The sequence below is a fragment of the Leptodactylus fuscus genome, chromosome 7, assembly GCF_031893055.1.
Source record: "Leptodactylus fuscus isolate aLepFus1 chromosome 7, aLepFus1.hap2, whole genome shotgun sequence".
NCBI lineage: Eukaryota > Metazoa > Chordata > Amphibia > Anura > Leptodactylidae > Leptodactylus > Leptodactylus fuscus.
In genome coordinates this window covers 79,593,797-79,620,214 of record NC_134271.1, presented here as the reverse complement: position 1 = coordinate 79,620,214, position 26,418 = coordinate 79,593,797, and the positions used below count along the sequence as shown (strand labels likewise).

Genomic DNA, 26,418 nt, shown 5'->3' with positions numbered 1-26,418 from the left:
CAGCAGCGAAGACTGGCGAGTATGCGACGTGAGAATACCCCTTTAATTATTAGATATGTGTCACCTGAAGACTGTTTGCCAACTGAGAGATTTTTAACTTTCCTTGAGCTAAAAGATCACTCAGGGGAAAGCATGGCTGATTTAATACTTAACTATATCACTACTGAACTTGATTTCAGAAAATGCCGAGGACAGTCTTATGATAATGCAGCCAATATGGCTGGTAGATACAATGGTATGCAGCAAAAAATTATCGAAAAAAACTAAGCTTGCAAGATTTATTCCATGCGCTGGTCACTGTTTAAATTTAGTAGGTCTTTCAGCTGTTTGTTGCCTCGATGGTGTTAATTTTCTTGGTGTTGTGAACGAAGTTTATATCTTTTTTCGTCTTCCACAAAAAGATGGGCAGTTCTGAAATCACATTTGAAAGCTCATTCTAAAGTGCCTAAATATTTATCCGACACTAGGTGGGAGGCACACGCAAAAGCTACATTTTTTTATAACGGTTAGTACCAATAACAACATGTTTCATTTAACATATTGATATATAACACAGTAATGATGTATTTTATTATCTCATGTAATTTACAAACTTAAAAATGGGAGGTGAAAAGGCCTCATAAGTGGAATAGCCTAGAGCTTCTTTTCATCTAAATCCGGCACTGCCCATAGGGATGAACAGACAGCAGCATGTAGGTGTCACTTCAATCATACAGGACATTTGGGACCTTTGTTCTTATGATCTGTCAGACAGAATCCCACCAGTTATTTCCAATCCTTTGGGTAAGGAATAGCTTGTAGTAAACCGAATATTCTTTAAATAGCACATGACCTCCAAAACAGGTCCTGTACCCAGAATTTGCAGGCTCTACTGCAACAAATAATCAAAAGGGGAACAGTCACAGTCATTCCTGGTAGTCATTGCATCCAAAGTCACAACTCCAATCAGTCTAATAATTTATGGGCATTTATTGATAGGACAACATACATCTGCAAGTGGCTGGGCTGACAATATACAACCATGAACCAATAATCAGTGCACACATCAATCCTGAGCCGCTTGTCCCTGCCCCCTCCCTCCCAATGTTAAATACAGTGCTCTGTCCACAAGACATTATATTCTTATTTATACAGTGGTAAAAAACAAAACAAAAAAAGAAACTTAAAAAAACAAAAAAAAACCCCCATAAAACCCCTCCCCCCCACCTTCCCCATTATAAGAGCATTGCCCCATATCCAAAGGTCTGCTTGATACCATCAAAGTAATATCGCTTCCAGCCATCTTTCATATGCTGATCCTCACTCTGGGGAACGCCTCGTGCTTCCATTTGCAACTCCGTCTCACCCCCTTTGTCTGTGAAGGTCAGCGTGATGGTGGCATGGTGACCTGTGGACATAATAGTCACATGAGCTTTACCATCTTCCCAAACATCTCTCTCCTCCGTGCAGCTCATGAGAGCAAATTCACACTTTGCGAAGTGCAGACTCTACTTCCCAGTAAGCAAAAAAACTTCAAAATGGTCGCTGCTGCTTTCAGTTTAGGAATGGCAAAGCCAGCAGTAACATCAATATCTACAGGCATATCTCCCACTGTTCAGCCTGCACGAGGTAGTTATTGATGTGGCGCTATACCTGGTTTGTATAACACTGAACGTATCAAAGCTCCAAAAACAAGTCCGTTTTCACACTAGTATCAGCCTTCATTTTCTTCTGGTTAGTTACTTTTAATGCTTTACTTTTAATGGAGCGCAAACATCAAAGGGACAGTGTAGAGGGATGATGCAGGGGGGGGTGCTCGGAGTGCTGGGTGAACGCCCCTGGTGCTCGGTGAGGCCCGTTGGCATAAAAGAAGCTCTTTTTTATAGAAGAAACGGTGGGAAGAATCCAAGGAAGAAAAGTAGGCATAGAATAGCCTTTTTAAAGGCTATTCCAACATATCTTTAGTTACAAATGTGTTTTGCCAATGATGGACTCCCTTTAACATCTGATGTTTTAATCATGTTTTATTAGTTTCATTCATTAGTTTCACCATTTAGGAGAAATCTTATATTTTAATGATTAAGACATTTTCAGTGGTGTTATGTGAGGAATTTATTTTTATATGTGAAATAGTGAAACTAAGGAAGGGGAAGGGGGGGGTTTCATGTGGCAAAAATGTTAATTTTTTGGGCACAAAATAGACTTAAGACAAGATGTGCCCCTTTTATGCCAGAAAACTGGCATATGTACTTCCAATCAATTAGCCCCAATGTTCTTTACACATATCTTTCCAGGGTCTCTTACCTCCAGGCCATGTCTTGAACCTCCAGGACATGACTATGCGCTTCTCAGACTCCTAAAATGAAAAGAATCAGGTCAGTATAGGACTGTATCCCATTCCCTGATCACACACACACACACACACACACACACACACACACACACACACACACACACACGTTCATTGCTCACCAATTCTATAAACTCTCCGCTGACATTGCCTCCCAGTAGCTGAAATTTTCCACCTTTTTCTGCCGTTACTGTGGCTGGTGCATGCGTGAATCCTTGAACCAGCTGTAGAGAAGACAAAAGACAGGAATGTTCAAACACACGTCCCAGGATCTGCAAACTCTTGGTGCCTTAAATGTTAATGTGCTCCATCTATTCTATATCTAAGGCATTCATACATTACCTCCTGCGTCGTCAGCACTCTGTACAGCTCCTCGGGGGAGGTAAGGAATGTCTCCTTCATGCTGACCTTACAGGTGGGAATCTTCACTCCTGTGTTCTGACACGTCACAGTCTTGTCCTGACTCTGCAGGGACAAGAATATATGACGATTACATATCCATAGCAGGAACCTACAGACTAACATGGCAAATAAATACAAGCATCAAACATTACATTACTACATTATCCAATGTCTTATGCCATTACTGTGGCAACCTAAGATCCAGTGTACCAGCAGCAGCCACACTGGAAATTACCAATATATGAACATAGCTTAATAAAGAGGGAAAACTTGCCGGTGGAGGAGCCACTTTCTGCTTTGCATCTGTCACGCCTGTGTGGGACACTCCGTTCTTAGTAGGTAGAATCATTCCTTGTGTGAATTCTGCAAAGAGACAAACAGTCATTTCCATGCCCTGAAAAGAGGCAAATTCCTATACTTTCCCTAGGCTATCCCATGGCAGAAATGATAACCCTCTCTGGTGAGGTCAGATTTTACTGCAGCCCTCCTGTATAAAGAATGATCTTGGGTATTGTTCTTCCTGCCCAGCAGTCTGATACAGAATACACCTACCTGTCTTCAGGGTTGCGATGTACTGTCCAACAGCTTCACGTATCTGCTGCACGCCTTTTTTCTTCATCAGCTCTTTCAGACTTGTGTCTGGCTCATCCTTTGCCAAAGAAACTCTGATCTAGAGAAAAACAAACAGAAAGTTGCCTACAATTGAATCACATGAAGGACACACAATACACTGAAGGGGCAGACTTGAAAACTCTTCTCTTCAGGTCTGCATGGGGTTTTGTACAGTCAGAAAAATAATATGCAGCCACTTACCTCCACTTCGCTGGGGTCATTCTCATCTGAAAGGTTTGGAATCTCCACGTGGCCCTTGTATTTCACTCCTGAATTAGAATGCCCTGAAGGAGAAAAAAAAATAAAAAGTTATACAAAGCAATTTGTAAATGCACACCCAAGGCAAGGAACCACAATCTCCATGTTCACTGTAGGTAGGTAGGTAGATAGATAATCCTTTAATAGTCCCACAGTGGGGAAATTTCAGTATGTTACAGCAGCATAGTAATACAGATACAGGATAATACACAGTATTATATTACAGACGTAGACACACATATGCTGAGAAGAGAAGATATACTAGGAGTCCATAGCAGCTAAGGAACAGAAGAAGAAAGACTTCAGGATCATTTAGTTTTCTGTATGGAGTGATCTTCGCTTGGTCTGATGTAGATTATGTAGCTTGATCGCGGATGGAAGGAAGGACTTGCGATAGCGCTCCTTCTCACACTTGGGGTGAAGCAGTCAGTCACTGACAGTGCTGCCAAGTGCCATCAAGGTCTCATACATGGGGTGAGATTTATTCTCCCACATGGAGCTCACCACGGACAGTATCTTTCTGTCACCCACCACCTGTACTGGGTTCAGGGGGCTCCCCAGGACAGAGCTGGCCCTTCTGATCAGCCTGTCAAGTCTATTTCTGTCCTTGGTTGATGTACGGCTCCCCCAGCAGGCCACACGGAAAAAGATGGCTGAAGCAACCGCAGAGCTAAAAAAGGCCCTAAGAAGTGGCCCCTGGACTCCAAAGGCCCTCAGCCTCCTGAGCAGGTAAAGTCTGCTTTGACCCTTTCTGTGCAGCGCCTCCAGGTGATCAGCCCAGTCCAGTTTATTATTGAGCAGCACACACAGGTACTTATAGGTCTTGACTATCTCAATGTATGTCCCTTGGATCTCCACTGGGAATTTGATTTTTTTTTTTAAAGACTTCCGATAGCAGGTGCAATAGAGTGAATGGTACTAGCTGTACCTACAAATAGGACCTCCACTTCATAAAGCTGTCCATTCTACCTACTCCTCTTCTGGTGCATACCGTATATATATATATATATATATATATATATATATATATATATATATATATATATATATATATATATATATATATGAGAAAAGTGTAAGTGCCATGTGGCTCCCTCTATGACTTGAAACTACAGGAGACCCATAGGGTTTGTCTGTCTACTGGGTCTGTTAGCTAAGGCCAGGGTGGATTCCATGTCCACGCCTTCCTCTATCCTGAGATTATCCCAAACTGGAAAAACTTTTGCGTTCCACTGATTGGTTTCATCATTCCCATTCATTACTGAACTGAAAGACAAGTTGAATCATTATCCAGCTAAAGGGGCATTTCTATATAACGTGAGGCTCTACACCAGGGGTGCCCAATACGTCGATCACGATCTACCGGTCGATCGCAAAGGATGTATGGGTCGATCGCGGGATGCAGTCAGGGATCCCCAGTGTCTGCTTGTTCACAGTGCAGGCTGAGAGTTCACTCTCAGCCTGTGCTGTGAACAAGCAGGCCGGGCAGCAGCAGCTCCAGGGGATGACGCGCTGCCCACTCTTAGGGATGGAAGGAGCCGGGGTGCTGCTTGTTCAAAGCGCAGGCTGAGAGTCATCTCCGGACACTGGCAGGCGGGGCTGCCACCCTGGCCACAGGCCCGCCCCGGCCCCGCCCACAAGTAGCGGGTAGTAGATCTTTTGCCTTGCCAGTTTATAAAGTAGCTCACATGCTGAAGAAGTGTGAGCACCCCTGCCCTACACAAATGAGTCCATATGGGGTGTCTCCAGGCCCTTGACATATTCTCTCCTGACATGATTGCTTACTACATGGAATGCCATAGTAAACTTTGCCACTTTTCTGTAATGTATAAAGTGCCTAACCCCATTTATAGTTAAAGTATTTTCCATCATTATAATTTCCAGACGGGCTGTCACTGCCAGTGGGTGGGTTTTGGTTTAGTTGTTTCAGTCACGTTGGCATAGGAATCATAAAAACAATTCCCTACTGTACTGAACTGTGCGTAATATTTTTATTTATTTGGTTTTGTTACAAAAAATGTTGTTGGGGGACTTCAATAAAACACAATTTGATTTTAAATAAATAAAGCTATGTGGATTTTAAGTTTCTCAGCACATTATTTCCATGAACCTCATTAGCTCCTTTACATAAAATAGGGCTGATCCAAAGCAGAAGTCAGGGGGTCAGCCTCAGATTTTTGCTACTGATCATTTGTGAAAGTACTGGGATGTGCTACAGGCATATCTGGACCATAACATAGGTTTTGCAAGACTCTTCAAAAAGGAAAGTAATAAAGCAGAACCACAGGCCTTGGCTATACAGGAACTGAGCCTGCCACAAGGCCAGACTTCAATGACTACCAAGCCAATAGTACCAAGAAGGGGGCTTAAAGACATGTGGCAACTGATTTAAGAGTTCTTTTTATCCGCATTGCTGTCTTTTACATAAATTAGGTTATAAGCTGTTACTGACTAATGGCTTCACCATTCTGCAACGTCAGCATGTTCGGAACAGCCCAATTGTGTTATCGTTTGCGTACAAGATAGAAAGTTCTTTGTCAATGCAATACTAAGTCTATATGTGGCCTCAAAAGAAATTTACATGTCTGTCACCCTCACCAACTCCAATTCTTAAAATCTATTTGTAGGCTACACTGATTCCTGTGCAGAATTTCTCTCTAGCTTCCACCATTCTAGATCAATCAATGCTTTAGTACCTGATAAGCTACTTCGCTTCTGTACTGTCAGGTGGGTAACAGTAAGTAGGAGAAGGCAGAGGTTATGATTTAGAGCTCCAGTCATAGGAAGACTGTGTCAGGGCTCAGAATCACACCCCTTGCCTGTCCCTGTCTGACACTGCTCACCTGACAGTACAGAGCCTAAATAGCATTTCAGGAACCAAAACTAACATTACTGATTGCTCGGGAACGGTGGGGGCTAAAGAAGACATTGCAGAATCAGTACATCAGCACCTATTAAATGCAAAGAGCTGGACTTAACAGGTGGTGAAAGGTCCTTTCCCAGCACATTTATTAGCTTTGTAGCCATAAAGCATCTTAAAGACACCATTTAATCACATATGCACATAAATATTTCAATTGACAATTGAAACGACACCTACTGCAGGTAATATTTTGGTCAGGAACTGTTAAGAGAGAAATAACTGGTATAACATGGCATTAGACAGCACGCCCTCTGCAGATTGGTCACTGTAATATAATGAGTGTCAATAGTCATGTTGCTAGAGGCTTCTGTAAACAATCAATTTGGTAATAAGTGTTTCAGCACTTGTGGTAGTTCTGTAAGTGATTGCAGTTTGTGCCCTAGTAATATCCTCTGGATATGGGATATCCCCAGTGCGGAGGCACTGAAGAGATCAGAGGTGCCGTACAGATTCTTACCTGTCCAGTTCAGCTTGACATCCCACTCGTAGAAGAAGATGAGTTTCCCTTTTCGGTTGTTGATAGAGGCCTCTCCATCAAGCTTGCTGACTTCTGTCACCTCACAGCTACCCTCCTCACCACTCACACTGACTGCCAGGAATAGCTCCTTTAGTTTTTCAGTGGACCAGGCTGAGGCATCACGTTCTGTCCTGTGGGGAGTAAAGAATAATGCATTCAGCTTTAGGGAGAAGTCATTTATGCAATACATAATACTATCAATACAAACCTGAACTTTTTAGTAGGGGAGGTTGGAATCTGCCATGTAAGTTATGACAGTACCTACAACCCGCAAGGAATGACTAGCACATCAGATATCAGAGGAGATTCTATTACTGAAGGTAGTATGTAATCAACCTCTATTTTCCCAATGGCTCAGATTGCTATTCTCTTGTCCTATCCTTTACACTGCAGCTCTACTTGTTCTGATTGTCCACTGTATAGAAACTCAGCAGAAAAGCAGCGCATGGTGAGCTGTTGGTCAGACTTTACCTGGGTGGGGGGGCATTACAATGAGAACAGTAGGAATAAATCCTGCAAGCAACTTCACCACCACAAAGACGAATATCAGGTACTAAAAGAAGTCGTCTCTATAAAGAAAGGACTCTAGAAAATGGTTGATCATTAGCGGAGACCAGAACGTAAGGAATAAGATGAGGCGCTACAATTAGGGAAGGAATCTGAAAAGCAATAGGGAGCTACCAGGATGCCTGTCCTGAGAAGAGGAGTCTGGGAAGCATTAAAAGGGTAGGGGTATTCATAGGATATGCCATAAATGTGCAATAGGTGTCCAACTATCTCTAAAATAAGCCCACCCACCAGCCTGCTTGTCCCTGCTACTTACCTAACCACAACCTCACTGTGAAGGCTATCAGCTATGGCAGGGCTTTATGGAAACAGCATAGGTAGGATTTTTCCATAGCTACTGAATGAGAGTTACGAAACAGCGTAGAATAGTGAGATACACCATTTCTGTAACTTCTCTTCTTACTGGACTGACATTGTGAAGGTTTTTGCACCTTACTAAAAAGTGACATTTAATAAATCTGGTGTAAACTATGCTAGAGAGGCTAACACACATGTAAGAAGTGGAGGGAGTGACATGAAAGTCACAAATTTTGTACCACTCTGCACAACTTCTTTTGGGATGCCAGATTTCTGGAATGAGGGGATTATATCCAATGTACCTGCCATATCAGGGGAACATATAGTTACCTGTCACAAATGCAGTACCGCCGAGATCTCAGGTGACAAGGCAGCCAGGCGACAATCCCTGTACATAGAGGGGGGAATGAGCTATTTACAGGACATGGTACCTTCCCCCACCATGCTATTTATACATCAGTGAACTGCAGAATGGAAGAAACTCCAACATAACCCTGAGCCAGCAGGCACAGACTAAAGGGAGAGGGGTCAGAGCTTTCTGAAGCGGTTTTTGAAGCTAAGGCTCGATCTTGCCAAAGCCAATAGTGGACTGAGCAGAAAGAAAATAGTATAACTGTTACAAAACTACAACAACAAGCAGCTTTTCTGCAAAATGGGGCTTTAGCCTGAAGCAGTTTTTAGAGCAGTATTATTAGCAAAGCTTCCACTTCCTAAAATTTCAAGGTATCTTCCTTGGATACCCTCCCATTCCCATCCTTCCTCGATATGTCTCTCCCCGCTTGCCTCTCATTTCCTGTCATTGTGGGACAGCGTCTGTCAGTCAGCCTCTTTGGCCAGGGTCCCTGGCCCCTTGACCCCCCTTTTTGGGAACTCCATGTTCCCCCTGGGTTTGTCCGCACAGCGTTTTTGGTATGGTCTGTCTCTGAGCTCCCTTCGGCTGGGCTCCCTGCCAGGGTCCTCCTCCCCCTTCTTTAGTCAGCAGGGTGCAGCCGACCCTGGTGCCCATCTCTCTTGGCTGGAATACCACCAACTAGCCGCCTTCTGGAGTAAGTTTTCCCTGCAGCCCCTCCTTTCCTCCCCCCTTATCTGCCCTTGAGTCCATTCTCTTGTTGTCTAAGGCTCCGACTCATACCCTTTCCCTTTTGTATGATATCCTTCTGATGGCTGCCACTCCAGGTCTCCCCCCTTATAGCAGGTCTTGGGAAACTGACCTGGGTGTCCGTCTCTCTGCCGCTGCTTCCTCCAGTCGCATAAGCTACCTTTACCCTGCAGTGCTCAGAAGAAAAATTTTAAATCCTGACCCATTGCTACCATTGCCTGACCCTCTTACATAAGTTTTAGCCGGATCTCTGTTGGTGCTGTGGTTCTGCAGAGGGTTCCTTCTTCCACATTTGGTGGGATTGGGGAAGGGTTTGGTCCTTCTGAGCTGCTGTGTTTGCCCTTTATGAGAGGGTCTGTGGTCGCTCCCTAGCCCTCTCTCCTCAGGTGGCCCTCCTGTCACTCATCCCGGCAAGCTTTCCAAGGTTAAGTGTGATCTCCTGCGCCACTTCCTCACGGCTGTCAGGATGGTTATCCCTGTCATTGGCGTAGCTCCGAGTCGCCTTCCCTGTCAGAATGGCTCCAAGAGTTCCTCCTTATTAAGAGAATGGAGGCCCTGGCTGAGGAGGACTCTCCCGACCATGCTAAGTTTGTAGCCCTCTGGCGGCCGTGGGTCGCGTTTCAGGAATCTGTGGACTTCTCCTCTCTTTTTAGTTAAGTCCCTGTTCTTCTGGTTTTTCCATTCCTGGCAACTATGGGTTCTGTCCCTCTTTTTTCCCCCTTGCCTGTCCTCCCTTCCGTGTCTTGTGGATCTTTATATTTGCCCTTTTCGTCCGGTGTTCCCCTGGAGACTGTTTTGCTTATCGGCCCTGTGAAGCCTTCAGCATTTGTTGTGTGGGCATAAAGCCCTTTCTACTTTGTTTTGCTTGTTCTTTTTGAAAAATTTAATAAACATTTATTACTCCTAAAATTTCTAGGTTGCTTTTTTATTTTTTTTCCTGCCAGAAAGAAATCTGTTACGGCCTCACTACAATGAAACAAGGCAGATTTCATGCATTTTTGAGGCAATATTGGTGATGTCACCGAATAACCAGAAAATGGGTAAATATAACACAGTGGTAAGAAGAAAGGAAGAGGAGGGCTTGTGATGAAGGATATTTGGGGTATTTTTTTGTGGTTAATGGACAATAGCGCTGATACAAGATACCGAACTATCAGCTGTGAGCATGAGATCTCACTACCTACCAAAGAAACTGCCACATGTTATCATGATAGCTGCATATGTCCCCCACCTCTGCAAAAAAACAAATGTTTTTTTGCCTGTTATATCTACATGCTGTGACCCCCCTCCTCATGTCCTCCAACCACGGTCAGGCTGTATTATTAACATCACTTCACACAGAGAACTAAATGATCCTGCAGTGTGTCTGTGTTTCTTTCTTTTTAGTTGCTCTGATTCCTAGGATTTCTCTATCTGCCATGAGCTTGTATGTGTTTTTCTCTCTTGTTATATACTACTGTACCATCTATGAAACTGTATCACTGAAATTTCCCCATTGTGGGACTATTAAAGGATTATCTTATCCTATCCATTTTATTAAATTATGTAATTTAGAAAGAAAGCAGGGGGGGGGATAGATTAGTATATGAATTCCATTTTATCCAAGAGACAACCCCTTTAAAATGTACTGTAATAAGCCTCTCACCAGTGTCAGGTATATCTGCGCCTAGCACACTTGAACGACGGAGAGAAGGTGTTACCTGCGAACACCATAGACTATAATGGGGTCTGGAAGGAGGCCATAATTTTTATACCAGAACTGATGGAGAGAAGGGCCCTCAGTGCAGGACATTTCTATGCACCAACTTTTAATCGTTTCTGTGGTGGAATCTCCACTGCACTCTCAAGCTCAGATTTGAGCCTAGACTAATAGTCACCTCAATGATCGCTGTATCTTAGCCTCCAACAGCAACATTTGATGCAGAGCTTAGGGGCGTTCACACTACCGTCAGTGTCCGACAGCTAGTGTCCGCTGCTAATGTCCGTTCAAAATCTTGCACGGACATTAGCAACAGACACTAGCTGTGTCCGTGACATTTTGCATTCATTTAAATGGAGATCGGGTGCGTTCTTTTACAGTCCGTGTCTGTCCTTAACTGTCCGTTACCAAAGATGTCCGACTTTTCAAGCGGACGGCAAAACCCGACATGTAGGTTTTTTTCTGTTCGCTTGAAAAGTCGGACATCTTTGGGAACGGACAGTTAAGGACAGACACGGACTGTAAAAGAACGCACCCGATCTCCATTTAAATGAATGCAAAATGTCACGGACACAGCTAGTGTCTGCTGTTAATGTCCGTGCAAGATTTTGAACGGACATTAGCAGCGGACACCGACGGTAGTTTGAACACCCCCTTACATTACTGGATCAAAACTTCATCCACCGACAGTCAGACTACAGAGATTGGTGAGGGATAGGTAAGGCAAATACTTAGGTTATTTCTATACTATTCTAAGTATCTTGTCAAAAGTGTCAAGGTGTCAGACAACCATGTCACAAAGTGCAAAATACTAATTGATACACATTTCATAGCAGATGTGCCCCTGAATGTTATTTAATCCATATAGCCAAAAGATAAGACTCCACCCCCCCATAGGCTATATGTATATTAGCTCTTTTTCGCCAAGTGGGTAGCAATCTTTTATTTTCTGTGAGAGAAACCAAAGGTTACCACCCACTTGACAATACAAGAGCTAATTTACATAACAGTTGGAGAGATTTAAAGAAAAAGAAAATCTTTATCAGGGATATGGTGACTATGTAATGAGGTACATTTAGCATTATGTATAGGTTCTCTAATATAATATTAGTCTACATATTTACAATACATTGTATCACATAAGTCATGTAATTACATGAATGGCTCACCAGTGCCAGGTACATTGTACTGTAATATAACACAATGTAGTCTCACCAGTGCCAGGTATATTGTACTGTAATATAATACAATGTAGTCTCACCAGTGCCAGGTATATTGTACTGTAATATAACACAATGTAGTCTCACCAGTGCCAGGTATATTGTACTGTAATATAACACAATGTAGTCTCACCAGGGCCAGGTACATTGTACTGTAATATAACACAATGTAGTCTCACCAGTGCCAGGTATATTGTACTGTAATATAATACAATGTAGTCTCACCAGTGCCAGGTATATTGTACTGTAATATAATACAATGTAGTCTCACCAGTGCCAGGTATATTGTACTGTAATATAATACAATGTAGTCTCACCAGTGCCAGGTATATTGTACTGTAATATAACACAATGTAGTCTCACCAGTGCCAGGTATATTGTACTGTAATATAACACAATGTAGTCTCACCAGGGCCAGGTACATTGTACTGTAATATAACACAATGTAGTCTCACCAGTGCCAGGTATATTGTACTGTAATATAACACAATGTAGTCTCACCAGTGCCAGGTATATTGTACTGTAATATAACACAATGTAGTCTCACCAGGGCCAGGTACATTGTACTGTAATATAACACAATGTAGTCTCACCAGTGCCAGGTATATTGTACTGTAATATAACACAATGTAGTCTCACCAGTGCCAGGTACATTGTACTGTAATATAACAATGTAGTCTCACCAGTGCCAGGTATATTGTACTGTAATATAACACAATGTAGTCTCACCAGTGCCAGGTACATTGTACTGTAATATAACACAATGTAGTCTCACCAGGGCCAGGTACATTGTACTGTAATATAACACAATGTAGTCTCACCAGGGCCAGGTACATTGTACTGTAATATAACACAATGTAGTCTCACCAGTGCCAGGTACATTGTACTGTAATATAACACAATGTAGTCTCACCAGTGCCAGGTATATTGTACTGTAATATAACACAATGTAGTCTCACCAGTGCCAGGTATATTGTACTGTAATATAATACAATGTAGTCTCACCAGTGCCAGGTACATTGTACTGTAATATGACACAATGTAGTCTCACCGGGGCCTGGTGCAGTGTGCTAAAAGGTATTACAGTACAGTACAATTTGATATAATAATGTGAACATGGCCAGACACACAATAGTAAGATGACCTGTAGTCTCACATAATACCCTTACTATATTCCCTGTATTCTAATATATATATAATATATTATAGTGTAATAAAATATTCTCCCTATGGCCCGCATGTAATACAATGCGCCTCTCACCAGTGCCAGTTGTTCACATTAGTGGCATCGGCCCTCTGCTCCACAATCCAACGCGGATCTCCTTCTCCCCATTTGGCCATGCTGCCTCTCTGCTCACTGTATCCCCAGTATATACTGTATAACCGCCAGCTCCCGTCACTTATATCTCGTGTGGAAGTTACTAGAACAGCCTGGAAGCCGGCACGGCCTGGCCCCGCCCCCTACGTCAGCGCGCTCTCTATGCTGTCACCGCCATTTTATTGGAGACAATCGGGTAGGAGTGTTACTATGACAATTTCTGCCATCCATGTCCTTGACAGCAGTCTTACTTTCTGGACTGTCAGCAAAGAGGGAAGTGATCGCTGGGGATGCCGGGAGCTGTAGTTTATTGCTTGCAATCTGTGACACTGTGTGAACTACAGATCCCAGCCTGCTCTGCGTTGTCAGTGTTGTGCGCATCCTGGTGACAGGTATGAGTTCTTCTTTACCTCATACTCTTCTGCTCCAATATATCATGTAATGTATGAATGTGTCCTATCTCAGCAGGAGCTGCCTGTATAGTGGCGCCTTGATGTAACCTTGTCTAACTCCGCTTGTTGGGTGGCGCTGTTGGTCCTCGGGGGTTAGAAGCCCTTTTCTGTCAGTAAGTTCACACCACAGCCCTGATGTCCAGGCTGAAAGCAGATGAGGAGGACTACTGGCACGCCTCCAAGTGCAAGGCTTTCACGTTTGAAGATGAGGATGAAGATGGTCTGTCTCAGGTAAATGGTCAGTGCCACTGTGCCAGCATACCCTCCATTGTTCAGTCACTCTGTTCCTGTATTGACTTCGCCCCATACACCAGTCAGTCACTGCCTCCTATACTTATTGTGGGTCAGTATCCCTTCCAGTAATCCCTAATGTCCACCTCAGTCTTCTTCTCTCTTAAAGCGTCCCTTCTGTTACAAACCACTTTTCATCTATGAATATATAATTATGAACATATGAGAAACTTTGTAATATATCCTATTCAAGAGATCTGTGTTCTATTTCACTTATTAAGCTGTTCTCCTGCCCGTCATCGTCAATCTGACTGCTTGTTTACATTAGATTCATCTCTGTATTCAGCATCATACATATAATTCTATGGAACTGGAAAGTGTTGAGTAGGATTCCCCTACCGGCTGGTTAATTGATTTATTGCCTTATTCTGTGTACTAATAGCCTCTCATCTACAACCTAGCAATGTTAAAAAAAAGTGTAACCGCAGCAATTATTTATGTGTCTTTTCTATTTCACATAGGCTAATATGAAGAAAGTACCTGCCTAAAAAGTGAGAAAGAAAACTTGTCTCTTTAATAAGATATATTACAAAGTTTCCTATAGTCTCTTGCATTATTTAGTTATAAAAAGTTGTTCATAACTGGAGTTACGTTTTAAGTCAACACATCTTATTCTCTCCTCCTCATACTCAAGAAAAATCCATAGTACCCTCCACAGTATCTTTCCTCGTACTACTTTCTAATAAATACTAAGTGCAAATTCACAAACAGTCATGCCGGCATTGGCACATCCTCAGTAAAATATGCCAATATGTACGCCAACTTATAAAGGTTTTGATTGAAACATTCAAGAGTGAGTAGTGTCTGAAAAAGATCATATTTGTGCCTTAGGGGGCGTTCACACTAACGTCGGTGTCCGACATGTAGTGTCCGCTCCTAGTGTCCACTCAAAATCTGTCACGGACATTAGGAGCGGACACTAGATGTGTCCGTGACACCTGTCATTCACTTTAATGGGCATCGGGTGCGTTCTTTTGCACTCCGTGCCCGTCCTTTCCTGTCCGCAAGAGAAGATGTCCGACTTCTCAAGCGGACAGAAAAACAGGGTTCTTCTGTCCGCTTGAGAAGTCGGACATCTTTACAAGCGGACAGTGAAGGACGGGCACGGAGTGCAAAAGAACGCACCCGATGCCCATTAAAGTGAATGACAGGTGTCACGGACACATCTAGTGTCCGCTCCTAGTGTCTGTGACAGATTTTGAGCGGACACTAGGAGCGGACACTACATGTCGGACACCGTCGGTAGTGTGAACGCTCCCTTACTGCTGCATGATTGTTTGTACTACCTACTAATAAATACTAAATACTGTGCAAGTTCACATTCTGGGGTATGTTTTTGATTTTTCTTAAGCGATTTACGGATCATTCTCTCTATTTATCATCTTCTCAATTGTAGCTGAAGGAATCTAAGCGAGCGGTGAACAGCCTAAAGGCCTTTGTGGAGGAAGATGATGAGGAGTGGGAAAAGTTTACCTGGAGCGGAGAACCTGTGGGAAGTGAGTTATAAGTTAGGCTGGTTTCATATTAACTATGCAGTTTGCAGAATAGAAATCAATGAACCTTGTACAACCTAGTGTATTCCCATGTGTCATCGATCTGCAAAAACATGCCCCCAAAAAGTATGCTGTCTTATTTCTCAGCATCACCTAGCAATGTTTCCTATGAAAACAGACAGCACACAGATGATATATATGTGTTGTCTGTTTTATTTTTCTTTCGGAGGCCCCATAGACTTGAATGGCCGAGGCAAGTATAGAAAAGAGACAGTGCATGCCATGATTTTTTTTTTAGTGTCTCTCAGTCAACAGTGGGTGTGTAAATGTCTCATTCACCATATTGGATCAATGTACTTCCTTATGTTTTTTTTTCCACTGAAAGCACATGGACAGAAAAGTATTAAGTGTGAAAGGGCCCTAATACTGACGCTGTAACATTCACACTTGGCTGATCACATGATATTGCATGATCAAGCCCAGTCCACTTGGACAATGTAGCATACTCTGATAAGTCATGCCAATGGTAATGCATAGTGTCTGCTATGTGACCTACTGTGTTTCTCCTTTAAGGTATATCCTGGTCAATCCAGGAGACGTCCAGTTCCCGGGGCTCTGAGTCCAGAAATTTTGTTACAGATAAGTCACGGCCTGAAACGTCAAGCTCCTCTTACTCCTTCCCTAGACCCGCATCCTTCAGTAGCCTATTCAGAGGTTAGTGGTCTGTGGCAGTCCTGCTGTGTATTCGAGCCGTATTCAGTGGCATATCTAATTGCACTCTTCTCTCTACAGGAAGGTCCAGGCCTGACAGTTTCCAATCACTCTCTGATGGTATGTTCAGCCTTAGATGTGTTGCCACTGAGTGTATGGCTCTTTTGCGCTCTTCTGACCTTTTTTTTTATCTTTTCAGCTTTTTTACATACAGATGTTAAATACATTGCTCCAGAGCTACGTAAACCCAAGTCTGAGTACCAGGTATTGACGAAAGAAGGGGTTACCTTGGTCCTTGTCATGGGGTGCAGTAGCAAGATGTTGTACATCGTACATAGATGTTACACCATACCATGTAGGTGCCACTCACAATGTAAAATCTATAGGGTTTAGCTGACCCCCCTCCCTCCTCATGACTGATGATGGTGAGTGATTGTTGTCACCTGCATTATGTGATCACACTCTGTGTCTGCGGTTATATTTCAGGATTACAGTGGAGACTGGAGCATTGAGGAGTCTGTGCGGAGGATGCAGAGAGGCAAGGTAGGGGCTGAGCACCCAGCAATGGACAGACTAAGCCATTTCTCTCACTCTCTCTCCTGCAGTGTAATGTCTAACACCAGTCTGTGTTCCCACAGATGTGCTCTATGGAGAGGTTTCGTTCTCTAAAGGACAAGCTGCTGTTGCTGGATGAAGCAGTACGACTTCATGATGGCAATGTCATCACAGCGGTAAGTGAGGTGACCCTTCTCCTCACTCTTGTTGACTTTACCTATACATATCTAGGATTGATGACATCTTCCCATCTTTGACATCTATTCATATGTGTACATGTGTGCAGTGGTTTTATTTTTGTTCCGAACATTTCATTATGCACAAATGAAACTTCTGCTGTCCTGAAAAATAAATGATGTGGCTTGTCTCAAGTTAGACCAAAACCAGCTGTTCCACGGTGCTTCTGGGAAAATGGTCTATGGACTGATGAGACAGACTTGGACCTTTTTAGCATAAATGCATAATGCTATGTTTAGGATTGTTTTGGTTTGTCCCAGCCTGGACACATTGAAATCATTGATGGAGCAACGAATGCTAAGGTATGATTTTATTGGACAGTGTAAGGGTAGCTGAACTGTTGGGTGATGACTTCAGGTACTAGAACTATCAATGCAGGAAAGAGGTTTATTCATGCAGCTTCAGGGCTTTGCTCCAACTGTTTTTAAAAAAACACTTACGGCAACAAAATCAGACATCTCTACCTTTCTAAAGGATGGTAATAGCCATAGTCACAGCCAAACAGAAAGTGAGTTCGCATCTATCTCACAACTCCAGCATCTCAATTTCCCTTAGAATCCGAGGCCTCAGAGATGTATTATGAGTTTCCAGCATCCAAACTCAACTATGTAAAGCTTGCTGTGACTGGTGAAGCACATAGCCCCTGGTAGAAGAGAAGCACTGACAGGTACTGTGGCTAAAATCTTGCAAAACCTGCAGCATGCGGTATCATGCCATTAAGAATATTTCAGAGATGGAAGCAAGAATATTAACTTTTAGAAATGGAAGTCGAGATAACTCATGCTCAGGCAAGTGACTTAGCCCAAGACAATAAGATCTTTTGAGACCTTCTTGAAGACCTTGAAAATTGGTCTCATAGAAACAATTTGCAGATCTCAAATGTACCTGAGTCAGTCACCACTTCTGATCTAGGCACCTTGTGTGGCATTGGGACTCCAGAACTCTTAGGCCCCGTTCTCACAGAGTAACGCACCGCTCATTTAGACACGTAAAGACGTGTCAGAGCGCGACGCTTCAAAACAGATCCCATTGACTACAATGGGTGCCGGCTTACGCCCGCTACTCATTGAAATCAATGGGTTATAAAGCCTCCCATTGAGTTCAATGGGTAGTGCGCGTAAGCCGGCACCCATTGAAATCAATGGGATCTATTTTGAATCGCCTCGCTCTGACACGTGTTTACGTGTCTAAATGAGCGGCGCGTTACTCCGTAGGAACGGGGCCTTGTAAGGCGGAGAGATCTCAAAGAGTGGGTTTCCCCCACAACCATAGAGAGGAAGCAATGGCCTGTGATATCCTCAAAGTGAGAGTGCCCTCGACCAAATCAAGTAATAGATACCTGGACTTCACCGATAAAACAACTATACTCCAGGCTTTTAAAGCCAGGACCCAACCAATGGAACTTTATAACACTTGGCTCATAATCATTGGCATTTACTTTGTGGATGGTGATGAATTATCGCAGGACTTTTTCAGATATATGCACACAGTTTTTGTTTGTTTTTTTAAAGAAAATCAGTATTACCTTATGATATTAAAGGGGTTGGCCACTTTCAGACCAATATTGACAAACAAATGTACAATAAAAAGATATACAATTTTCCAATATACTTTCTGTATCAATTCCTCACGGTTTTCTAGATTTCGGTTTGTTGTCATTCATTCTGTCAGGGAGCGTTCACACTACCATCGGTGTCTGACAGCTAGTGTCCAATGCTAATGTCCGTGCAAAATCTTGCGTGGACATTAGCATCGGACACTAGCTGTGTCCGTTACATTTTGCATTGATTTTAAATGGACATCGGGTGCGTTCTTTTACTGTCCGTGGGTTTCTTTAACTGTCCGTACACAAAGATGTCCGATTTTTCAAGCGGACAGCAAAACCTGACATGTACTTTTGATATTGGAACAAAGCAGGGTGTTTTATGGCAAGGTTAGAGAATGGTATGTGCAGGGTGTCCTCTATTCTCAAACTGCAAACATCAGAAGGCTTAGTCACATCACTCCCAAGTAAAATAAATAATCTTTTACGCTTTCTACTATGGGCTTTATGTGGAATCTTCAGTTGTCCATAAAAAGCTTAAGATTATTTAGACAAAGTAATTTTACCCACTTTGTGCCAGAATCAATTGAATTCTCCATACATGTTGGTCACTTTGGAAGACATCTCTGATGTAATCAAAACGGTAAAATCTGGAATGCCCTGATGGAATGAAATCTAAATTTTGCAAGACGTTATGGAAACAAGTCAGTCAGTACCTGTCTCTCCACCCTTTATAGTGGACATTAAAATCTTGTTCAAATTGAAGGTGGAAAAACAGGCAGGAATCCTGCCAAATTTAATAGCATCATCTCATGTCTGTTGGCACCACAAATAACATATGCAAAGTCCTAGCTGTGCTGGATGAGATAAAGCTGCAACCAGGAAACCATGCCTGACCATCTGTAGTTACTATAGACACTGAAAAAGCATTTGACAATTTCTGGTGGAGCTGACTAGGCGTGGGTATTTCTTCAGAGCTTTCAGAACCATTGTGGATGGCCGTTATACGGAACATAAGGCCAGGTTATATCCCGCTAAGGTTCGCCAAGGGAGCAGACAGGGATACCCACTGTTGCCCCTATTGTCAGTCTACCACTGGAATAGCTGACTTGAATTTTATACAATGATGAAGTATACAAAGGGATAGCAGAGCCCAATTACAAAATATTCATGACCTCCCATTACCAGTACAGACTGATATATCCCGCATCAAATATCTAGCGATACGTACAAGGCAAATCCCTGAATCCATATAACCTATAAATTCTCCACCTCTCATCCAGAGAATATCCGCAGTATTGGAACACTGGGTAAATTTGTCACTTTGTATACTGTGCTGATGCTATTTATAAAAAGAAGTTAAGCTTTTCTAAACTACTGTACCCTGAGCAAAGAAAACCCTTATTTCTTGTACCTGCAACCACTTGTCAAAACTCTTACAACTGTATGAAGTAACGCTGTTTTATATTGAAAAAGAGAATACGATGGGTGAAGCAACAGCACAAGTCCAAAATTCCTTAACAATGTTTTGCAAATATTATTGTCAGCTGTTTGGGGTAGGTGACAGCGTTAACTGGGGTCTTCAAGTTATTACAGTATTCTGAGTATTCTCAGTATTCTCAGTGAAACACATTAACGGTACTACTGTTGGTGTATTATTAGATTTTCTTTGCTATCATTTTCGATTTGTAGATAACAATCAGACTGCACTTTATTAATAGGCAATGCAGAAATCCAGGTAATTCCAAAGCGATCATTTACTATTTCTTGCAAGTGTATATAGGAATGTTTGTAGTCGTATTACAGGAATGTGGAGCAAAGAATTGTCCCAGTTTAGAGTAGAACCTTCTAACCCGGAGTATAAGTCTCCAATAAGAAGACTCCTACCCAGTCTTATAATTATTCATCTAATTTCTACTGTATACCTTGTTGTTCTTTTCCCTAGATTGAGGCCGTCACTAAATCTTTTTCGTCTGATTTCAGGTTTTGATCTTCCTGAAGAGGACGTTACGATCTGGTTAGTGTTCCCATGACCACTGCCTAGGCTAGCATCTGCCACTGATGCCCTAATTCTTGCCCATCTGCAATCTTCCCTGTGATACACAAGCATCCTGCCAGTCTACTGTCCTATCTGTTAGTTATGAGAATAGTGCTATTCTATGGTCCATCCTCTGAGACATAAGCATAAGTTCCAGTCTTTGATCCTTCCTGTAAAACATGAGCATGGTGTAAATTTGTAGTTCTCCTTGTGAGACATAAGCACAGTGCCAGTCTACTGTCCTCCCTGCAAGTTATGAACATAGTGGCAGCTTCTGGTCATTTCTATTAAAATCAAATATAGTGCCATTCTACTGTCCTGTCTGTGAAACATAGTGCAAGACTGACTACTCTGTTGCATTGTGAGCGTAATGGTATTCTATTGTCCTTCCCTAAAACAGGAATAGTGCCAGTCTATCTTCCCTATGAGACAGAAATGTAGTAATGTAGTGCCAGTCTACTGTTTTCTTTTGTGTGAATTGAACATAGAGCTGCTTTGCATTTGTCTCAGATGAAAGAAAACATAGTGACCCTAACCGTGCAGCTTTATTTATTGGTTTCTTCTCGGTCTTTCTCACAGACATTCTGTTTCGAGAGCTGAAGATAAGACAAGTTGCCTTGAGACATTTTATTCATTACCTGAAGGAGACTTCAGAGCAGCAGCTACTGCTGGAGCTTTTCAGGTGATACAGCAGAGAGAATGGGGCACAGTAAAGATGGGTTCTGATGGATGAGAGTTTGAGGTGAATGGGAATTTTAAAGCGAGCTCTCATCATTAGCTCATCTATTCATCACTTGACTCTTGTTTAAGGAAAAATATCTTTGTACCATGTTAGCCAGTGGATATGAAATATAATTTTCTTTTTGAGGAATCTTCAGTAGTTGATACCTTTTTTAACGGACAACTGAAAATGATGACATATTGCGAGCTTTCGGAACTACTAAAAAGGTTCCTTCATCAGGCTAGGACCTTTTTAGTAGTCCCGAAAGCTCGCAATATGTCATCATTTTTAGTTAGTCATTAAAAAAGGTATCAACTACTGAAGACTCCTCAAAAATTTTTTTTTTATATTTGACTCTTGTTGTAATCTTGCAGGTACCTGGAGTGGACAGAGGAGCTAGCTGTAAGTATTCATATTGGCCTGGGCCATCATCCTTTAGGCTGCATGAACCCTAATAATACAGTCTGTTCCTACAGCTATGTAAATACAGGGAGCATCTGGACATCCCAGGGGCCGAGGAGCGCAGAGACTTTCTGAAGAGTAAATGCCTCAGGTCAGTGAGCAAAGCTACACCCCACTATTATAGGTTCAGATCCCTCATATTTCTCAGACAAGTAGTTCAATGAATAATGTTAGATCTTCCCTACTTTGACTTGTGCCCTCTTCTCCTGCCAGCCTCCCTTTCTCGTCAGAAGATGCTACCCATGTACAAGACCACTATACGCTGCTGGAGAGACAGATCATTATTGAGGTGTGTATTGGTCCCTTATGTATATAAGAGAAATCTAAGATAGTTTTTGAACCATCAGTGGCTAAGAACTTCTTCCACTCCCTCAACTTCCCCCATGAACACTCTTTTTCAGTTTTACTGAGTTTGCAAGTTATATGAAGGGTTGCTGTCATATAGTGATATGGTTCCTGGGTATGACAGCTGGAGCAATCCCTGTTGCATTGTGGCTCCCTTGTCCTTATATTGGGGTGGCCTCAGCTTTATCCTGGTTGGTCCTCTGTATCTACAGGCGAATGACAAGCACCTGGAGGCCTCTGGTCAAGAAATTTTCCGTAAACACCCTCGGAAAGCCTCTTTGCTCTTTATGCCACTGGTCACCACCCTGTACTACTGCTGTATCTACCACTATCCTGAAGCGGAGGTAAGTAATACCCATGCAGTGCTTTTTAGCAGTGCCTAGGAGTATGTTTCTCATTGTTTTTTGTTTATTGTCTCTTGTTCTCGGTCTCTCCAGGGTATGTTCAGTAGTCCAGCCAACCTGCGTAAAACATTTAAGGTGAGTGAACAGCCTGAATCATTTTGTGTGCTCATACTGTACGCTTCCAGTGTCACATGTAGATAATGTGCTGATGTGTCCCTAACAGATCCCAGATAAACTGTACATCCTGACAGCGCTGGCAGCACGAGCAAAGCTACGGTTGTGGATGGATGTGGATGCTCTGTTTACCACCAAGGTTTGGTTCAGTGTCTATTTCCTGCATGTATGATATAACTGGTATATGCGCCTGTATAATATACCTATACACTGAGAATATAGCAGCATGGGAAAGGGGAAGTTTGTATACATTTATGGCCAAAAGTTTTGGGACTGACACAAATGTTGGTTTTCACAAAGTTTGGTGCTTCAGTGTTCTTAGATCTTTAATTCAGAGCTTTCTATGATATACTGAAGTACAATTCTAAGGGTTCACACAGTGTTTTTTTACAGGCAGATCTTTGCCATCTCTTGTATTATGTCAATTTGTCCTTGATCTTTTTCATGGGGAGAACTGGCTTCGGGATTGTTGATAAGAAATGATAAACTGTGATGAAAGTGACTTGGTGAACAAAACATTGAAATTTAGGGTCCATGGCCAGGAAACTCTCCCGATCTGTATCCCATTGGGAAACTGTGATTAATCCTAAGACGTAAATGGATAGACAAAAGAAATAACAAAAGTTAGGTTAAAACTCTGAGCTATGGTGAGGCTAGTATGGTTTGCTGTCAGTCAGGCTTTGACCCAGAATCTGATATTCAGTATGCCAGGGCTTATTGTCGAGACCTTTAAAAATTAGGATCAACAGTGTAAATATTGAGTCTTTGCGTAAACTTGATGGATTTGTCTGTAAAAGTTTAAAACCTTATGAAATGTTTGTAAATGTACTTCAGTATACTATCTGACTAAAAGGTCTAAAGACACTAAAGCTGCAGACTGTACAGATGTTTTCTGTTTAATATGACCTGATAACCTCAACCTGTATAAAGCTAAACTAAGACTTAGTCTTTCCATCCTTTGGGGAAGGGAAAGAAATCATTAGTCAGGGAGTCACTGGCACCAATACAGAGATTGTGACATGCCCTTCTGTATCTCCTTAGAACTGGCTGGGTTATACCAAGAAAAAAGCTCCTGTTGGCTTTCACCGTGTGGTAGAGATTCTGCATAAGAATGGGGCCCCTGCACAGGTGAGTGCGGTCCTACCTGCGGCAGGAAAGAAATGTGTTATTGCTATAGTTCTCTATATTTATAACCTTTCTTTCTGTCCAGATCCTACAGGATTATATACGGCTGGTGGAGGATGCTGAGACAAGAATATCCCTGGCTACTAAATACAAGTGTCATGATGTTGTGATAGATGTGAGTGAAGGATAATCCTGCTGATACCAGGAATGCCTAAAATTGTAGTTTGTCAAAGGTTGATACTTGGGTCACCCACAATCTGACTTAAGGAGAGGTCATCAATATCATAAACCTGGAACGCTTTTTTAATTTACCACTCAGGTTGTTTGCAATACTGGGGTTCAACCCATATGTGCACAGTAAAGTGAGTCACTGGTTAGTGGTTGTTATTCAGAAGCAGTTGAGAAGACTATACATTAGTTATGTGACCCCACCCCCATCTCCTGTGTTTACCTAACAGACATACAAAGACCTGAAGGACCGGCAACAACTGATGGTTTATCGATGTAAAGTAGATCGGGGGTCCACAGAGGAAGAGAAAATAGACAGCATTCTCAGTAACATGGTAAGCAAAGATAGAGCATCTACATGCTAGAATTGAAGGTTTAAGGTAAAAAGCTCCCCCTCTACCATAAAGGTAGCAGAGCGTAGAGCTCAATGATTCAATACTTTTAAAGTGCATCTCCAGTGGTAACCCCAACGCTATAAGGAGACATGAGGTTTATGGGAATTCAAGGTACAATAACAGCAGATGTTTGTGACAGAGTACTTCAGATAAAATGGGCAGTGTAGGGAGTGGTCATTCAATGTAATATGTGGAGTTATGGCTCCCAATGCTATAACAAGAAGTAGAGGTTTGACTTAATAATTTGCAATTTCAAATGCTTCAATTTCTTGCACATATCTATTGTATGGTTCCTTGATCTACAACCCATAATATTCTCTATGTCGTTGCTCTGTCTCCACATCTTTTTTAACTCATTACCATACGGCGCACAGATGGTGCAGGTTCAGGAGTTGAAAGCCCCCATTGGCACCAGCTCTATATTATAGCTGACACCCTATTGCAATAAAAGAGATTGTAGTGCAGCCCCTTAGAATCCATGGTCAGTGCTAACCTCAGTTCTATGCCATGATATTATTGTGGGGTGCTGATGGTTGCCCTGGCACTTGGAGGAGGCCTAACAATAGCTCTCATGCCCATGTAAGCGCTAGTCCATTAACGCTTGACAAAGGAGTCTAAACCCCGAAACGTGCGATGTGTTGTGACTCATATAAAGAATTTCCACTGACCATACTACCTTGTGGAAGCGCAGTCCTTGACGATTCCTGGCGAATCCTCTTCTTGTCCTTGGTACATTAGTATATTGTTAGGACTAGACACCGGGCCTAATATGTTTCTTGTCAGCACTATACTGACTTTTTTAAGGCAATATAGAAGACTTGCATGTAATAGAAGGGTTTGTGTTTTCTGACTCTTTGTCTTCTGCATTTTGCATGTTGAGGATGTGTCTTCCTTTATGTTGGGCTGGCACTCCTCCCATCTGCCCAAGGCTATTTTAATTAGAACAGCGTATATTTCTGGATCCTATCAGAAGCAGCCAGTGTCAAGGCTTAGAATCATGCCCACTTGCCTACTCCTGCCTGACACTGCCCTCCTGACAATACAGAGTTAAACAGAATATCAGACACCAAAACTAACAGCATTGATTACTCAGGAACGGTTGGGGGCTAGAACAAAAAATAAACCAACTGTTCCAGAATCAGTGGAGCAGCAACTTTTAATCCCTGCATATAACTGGACCTGTTGGAGGTGGTGAAAGGTCCTTTACGTTTATTGGGGGTGTAGCGCAGTCTATAGATAATCATCAACTGTGTAAATGTGAGAGATCATATCTATAATATTTCATGTTTCTATATAGAACATCCCACTGTAAAATTTACATCTACAGAGGCCATTTTAATTGTTTATTAAATGTTGCCCCTGCTACTCTTTTCTTCAAAAATATGTCACATACAAAACAGATTTCCATTTTCTTTTATTGCAGAAGTTTAAAAATATCCAGTGTACTGCCAAACGTGTGAATAATCTGTATATGTCAAAATATCTCCTGACTAGGTATATTAAACTTTCTTTGTAGTTTATCAAAAACTTTAATCACACACACACACACACACACACACACAAACCATAATGAACCCAAAACTTGTGACCTGACATCTTAAGCACTTGGGTCAGCATTCCTCCATAAGGTTTGAAAATGAAAAGCTTAAGATTTATTAAATACACAAAACTAAATAGCTATTAAAATATGAAACATAAGCACCTGTAGCTATTGCAGGTCCTGGTCCATGTATATGGGCACAAAACCCAGTTGTGATGGCAATGTAAGAGTTCAATCTAGCTTATTAAAGAGGACTTTTCATGGTTTGGGGCACAGGCAGTTACAAATCATTGTAATGGATTGTCATTGTTATGAAAACTACTGCATAGCCTGCATTTTTGTTTGTTTGTTTTTTTACATAGGTTTCTTCTGCAAAAGTAGTAAAATATTAAAAACAGAGAAGTTTGTATTCTTATGCATGGCTTATTTTTAATTCTAGCAAATTCGTTGGAAGAACTGAAAGGCAAATCAAGAAGAACCACTGTAAACATGTGCAGCTCTGTCTGTTGTATCTGTAATAAAA

At 42.1% G+C, this 26,418-nt stretch overlaps 2 protein-coding genes across 5 annotated transcripts; one reads left to right on the top strand and one right to left on the bottom strand.

Annotated features, from left to right (window-relative positions):
- Positions 1-951: 951 nt before the first annotated feature.
- Positions 952-13,392, bottom strand: AHSA1 (activator of HSP90 ATPase activity 1). 2 transcript variants are annotated; one of them, XM_075282314.1, is made up of 9 exons: positions 13,185-13,392; positions 6,982-7,172; positions 3,545-3,627; positions 3,284-3,401; positions 3,006-3,094; positions 2,672-2,794; positions 2,452-2,553; positions 2,284-2,335; positions 952-1,387 (listed from the first exon to the last, which is right to left on the bottom strand). In XM_075282314.1, exons 1-9 carry the CDS (start codon positions 13,262-13,264, stop codon positions 1,215-1,217), a joined length of 1,011 nt encoding a protein of 336 aa, XP_075138415.1. In that variant the 5' UTR covers positions 13,265-13,392; the 3' UTR covers positions 952-1,214. The 2 variants fall into 2 exon arrangements, with proteins under 2 accessions (XP_075138415.1, XP_075138416.1); XM_075282315.1 differs by lacking the exon at positions 13,185-13,392 and adding an exon at positions 8,689-8,774.
- Positions 13,393-13,588: 196 nt separating this feature from the next.
- Positions 13,589-26,418, top strand: VIPAS39 (VPS33B interacting protein, apical-basolateral polarity regulator, spe-39 homolog). Of its 3 annotated transcripts, none has more exons than XM_075282327.1 (20): positions 13,589-13,633; positions 13,710-13,924; positions 15,381-15,480; positions 16,051-16,191; positions 16,270-16,308; positions 16,388-16,452; positions 16,675-16,731; positions 16,827-16,919; positions 20,507-20,540; positions 21,141-21,243; positions 21,657-21,684; positions 21,759-21,835; positions 21,958-22,033; positions 22,302-22,433; positions 22,527-22,568; positions 22,657-22,746; positions 23,649-23,735; positions 23,818-23,907; positions 24,191-24,295; positions 26,335-26,418. In XM_075282327.1, the coding sequence occupies exons 2-20, from the start codon at positions 13,829-13,831 to the stop codon at positions 26,353-26,355; spliced, it is 1,476 nt and encodes a 491-aa protein (XP_075138428.1). In that variant the 5' UTR covers positions 13,589-13,633; positions 13,710-13,828; the 3' UTR covers positions 26,356-26,418. The 3 variants fall into 3 exon arrangements, with proteins under 3 accessions (XP_075138428.1, XP_075138426.1, XP_075138427.1); XM_075282326.1 differs by having other exon boundaries at positions 13,599-13,633; positions 13,707-13,924; XM_075282325.1 differs by having other exon boundaries at positions 13,597-13,924.

Excerpts from the sequence above, each read along its gene's own strand:
- AHSA1 (XM_075282314.1), bottom strand. The coding sequence starts at position 13,264 with ATGGCCAAATGGGGAGAAGGAGATCCGCGTTGGATTGTGGAGCAGAGG. Across the intron at positions 3,095-3,283 it reads CATCGCAACCCTGAAGACAG|AATTCACACAAGGAATGATT; the intron begins GTAGGTGTATTC and ends GTCTCTTTGCAG. Across the intron at positions 2,336-2,451 it reads GCGGAGAGTTTATAGAATTG|GAGTCTGAGAAGCGCATAGT; the intron begins GTGAGCAATGAA and ends TTTTCATTTTAG.
- VIPAS39 (XM_075282327.1), top strand. The coding sequence starts at position 13,829 with ATGTCCAGGCTGAAAGCAGATGAGGAGGACTACTGGCACGCCTCCAAG. Across the intron at positions 16,309-16,387 it reads TTTCCAATCACTCTCTGATG|CTTTTTTACATACAGATGTT; the intron begins GTATGTTCAGCC and ends TTATCTTTTCAG. Across the intron at positions 20,541-21,140 it reads GAAGAGGACGTTACGATCTG|ACATTCTGTTTCGAGAGCTG; the intron begins GTTAGTGTTCCC and ends TCTTTCTCACAG.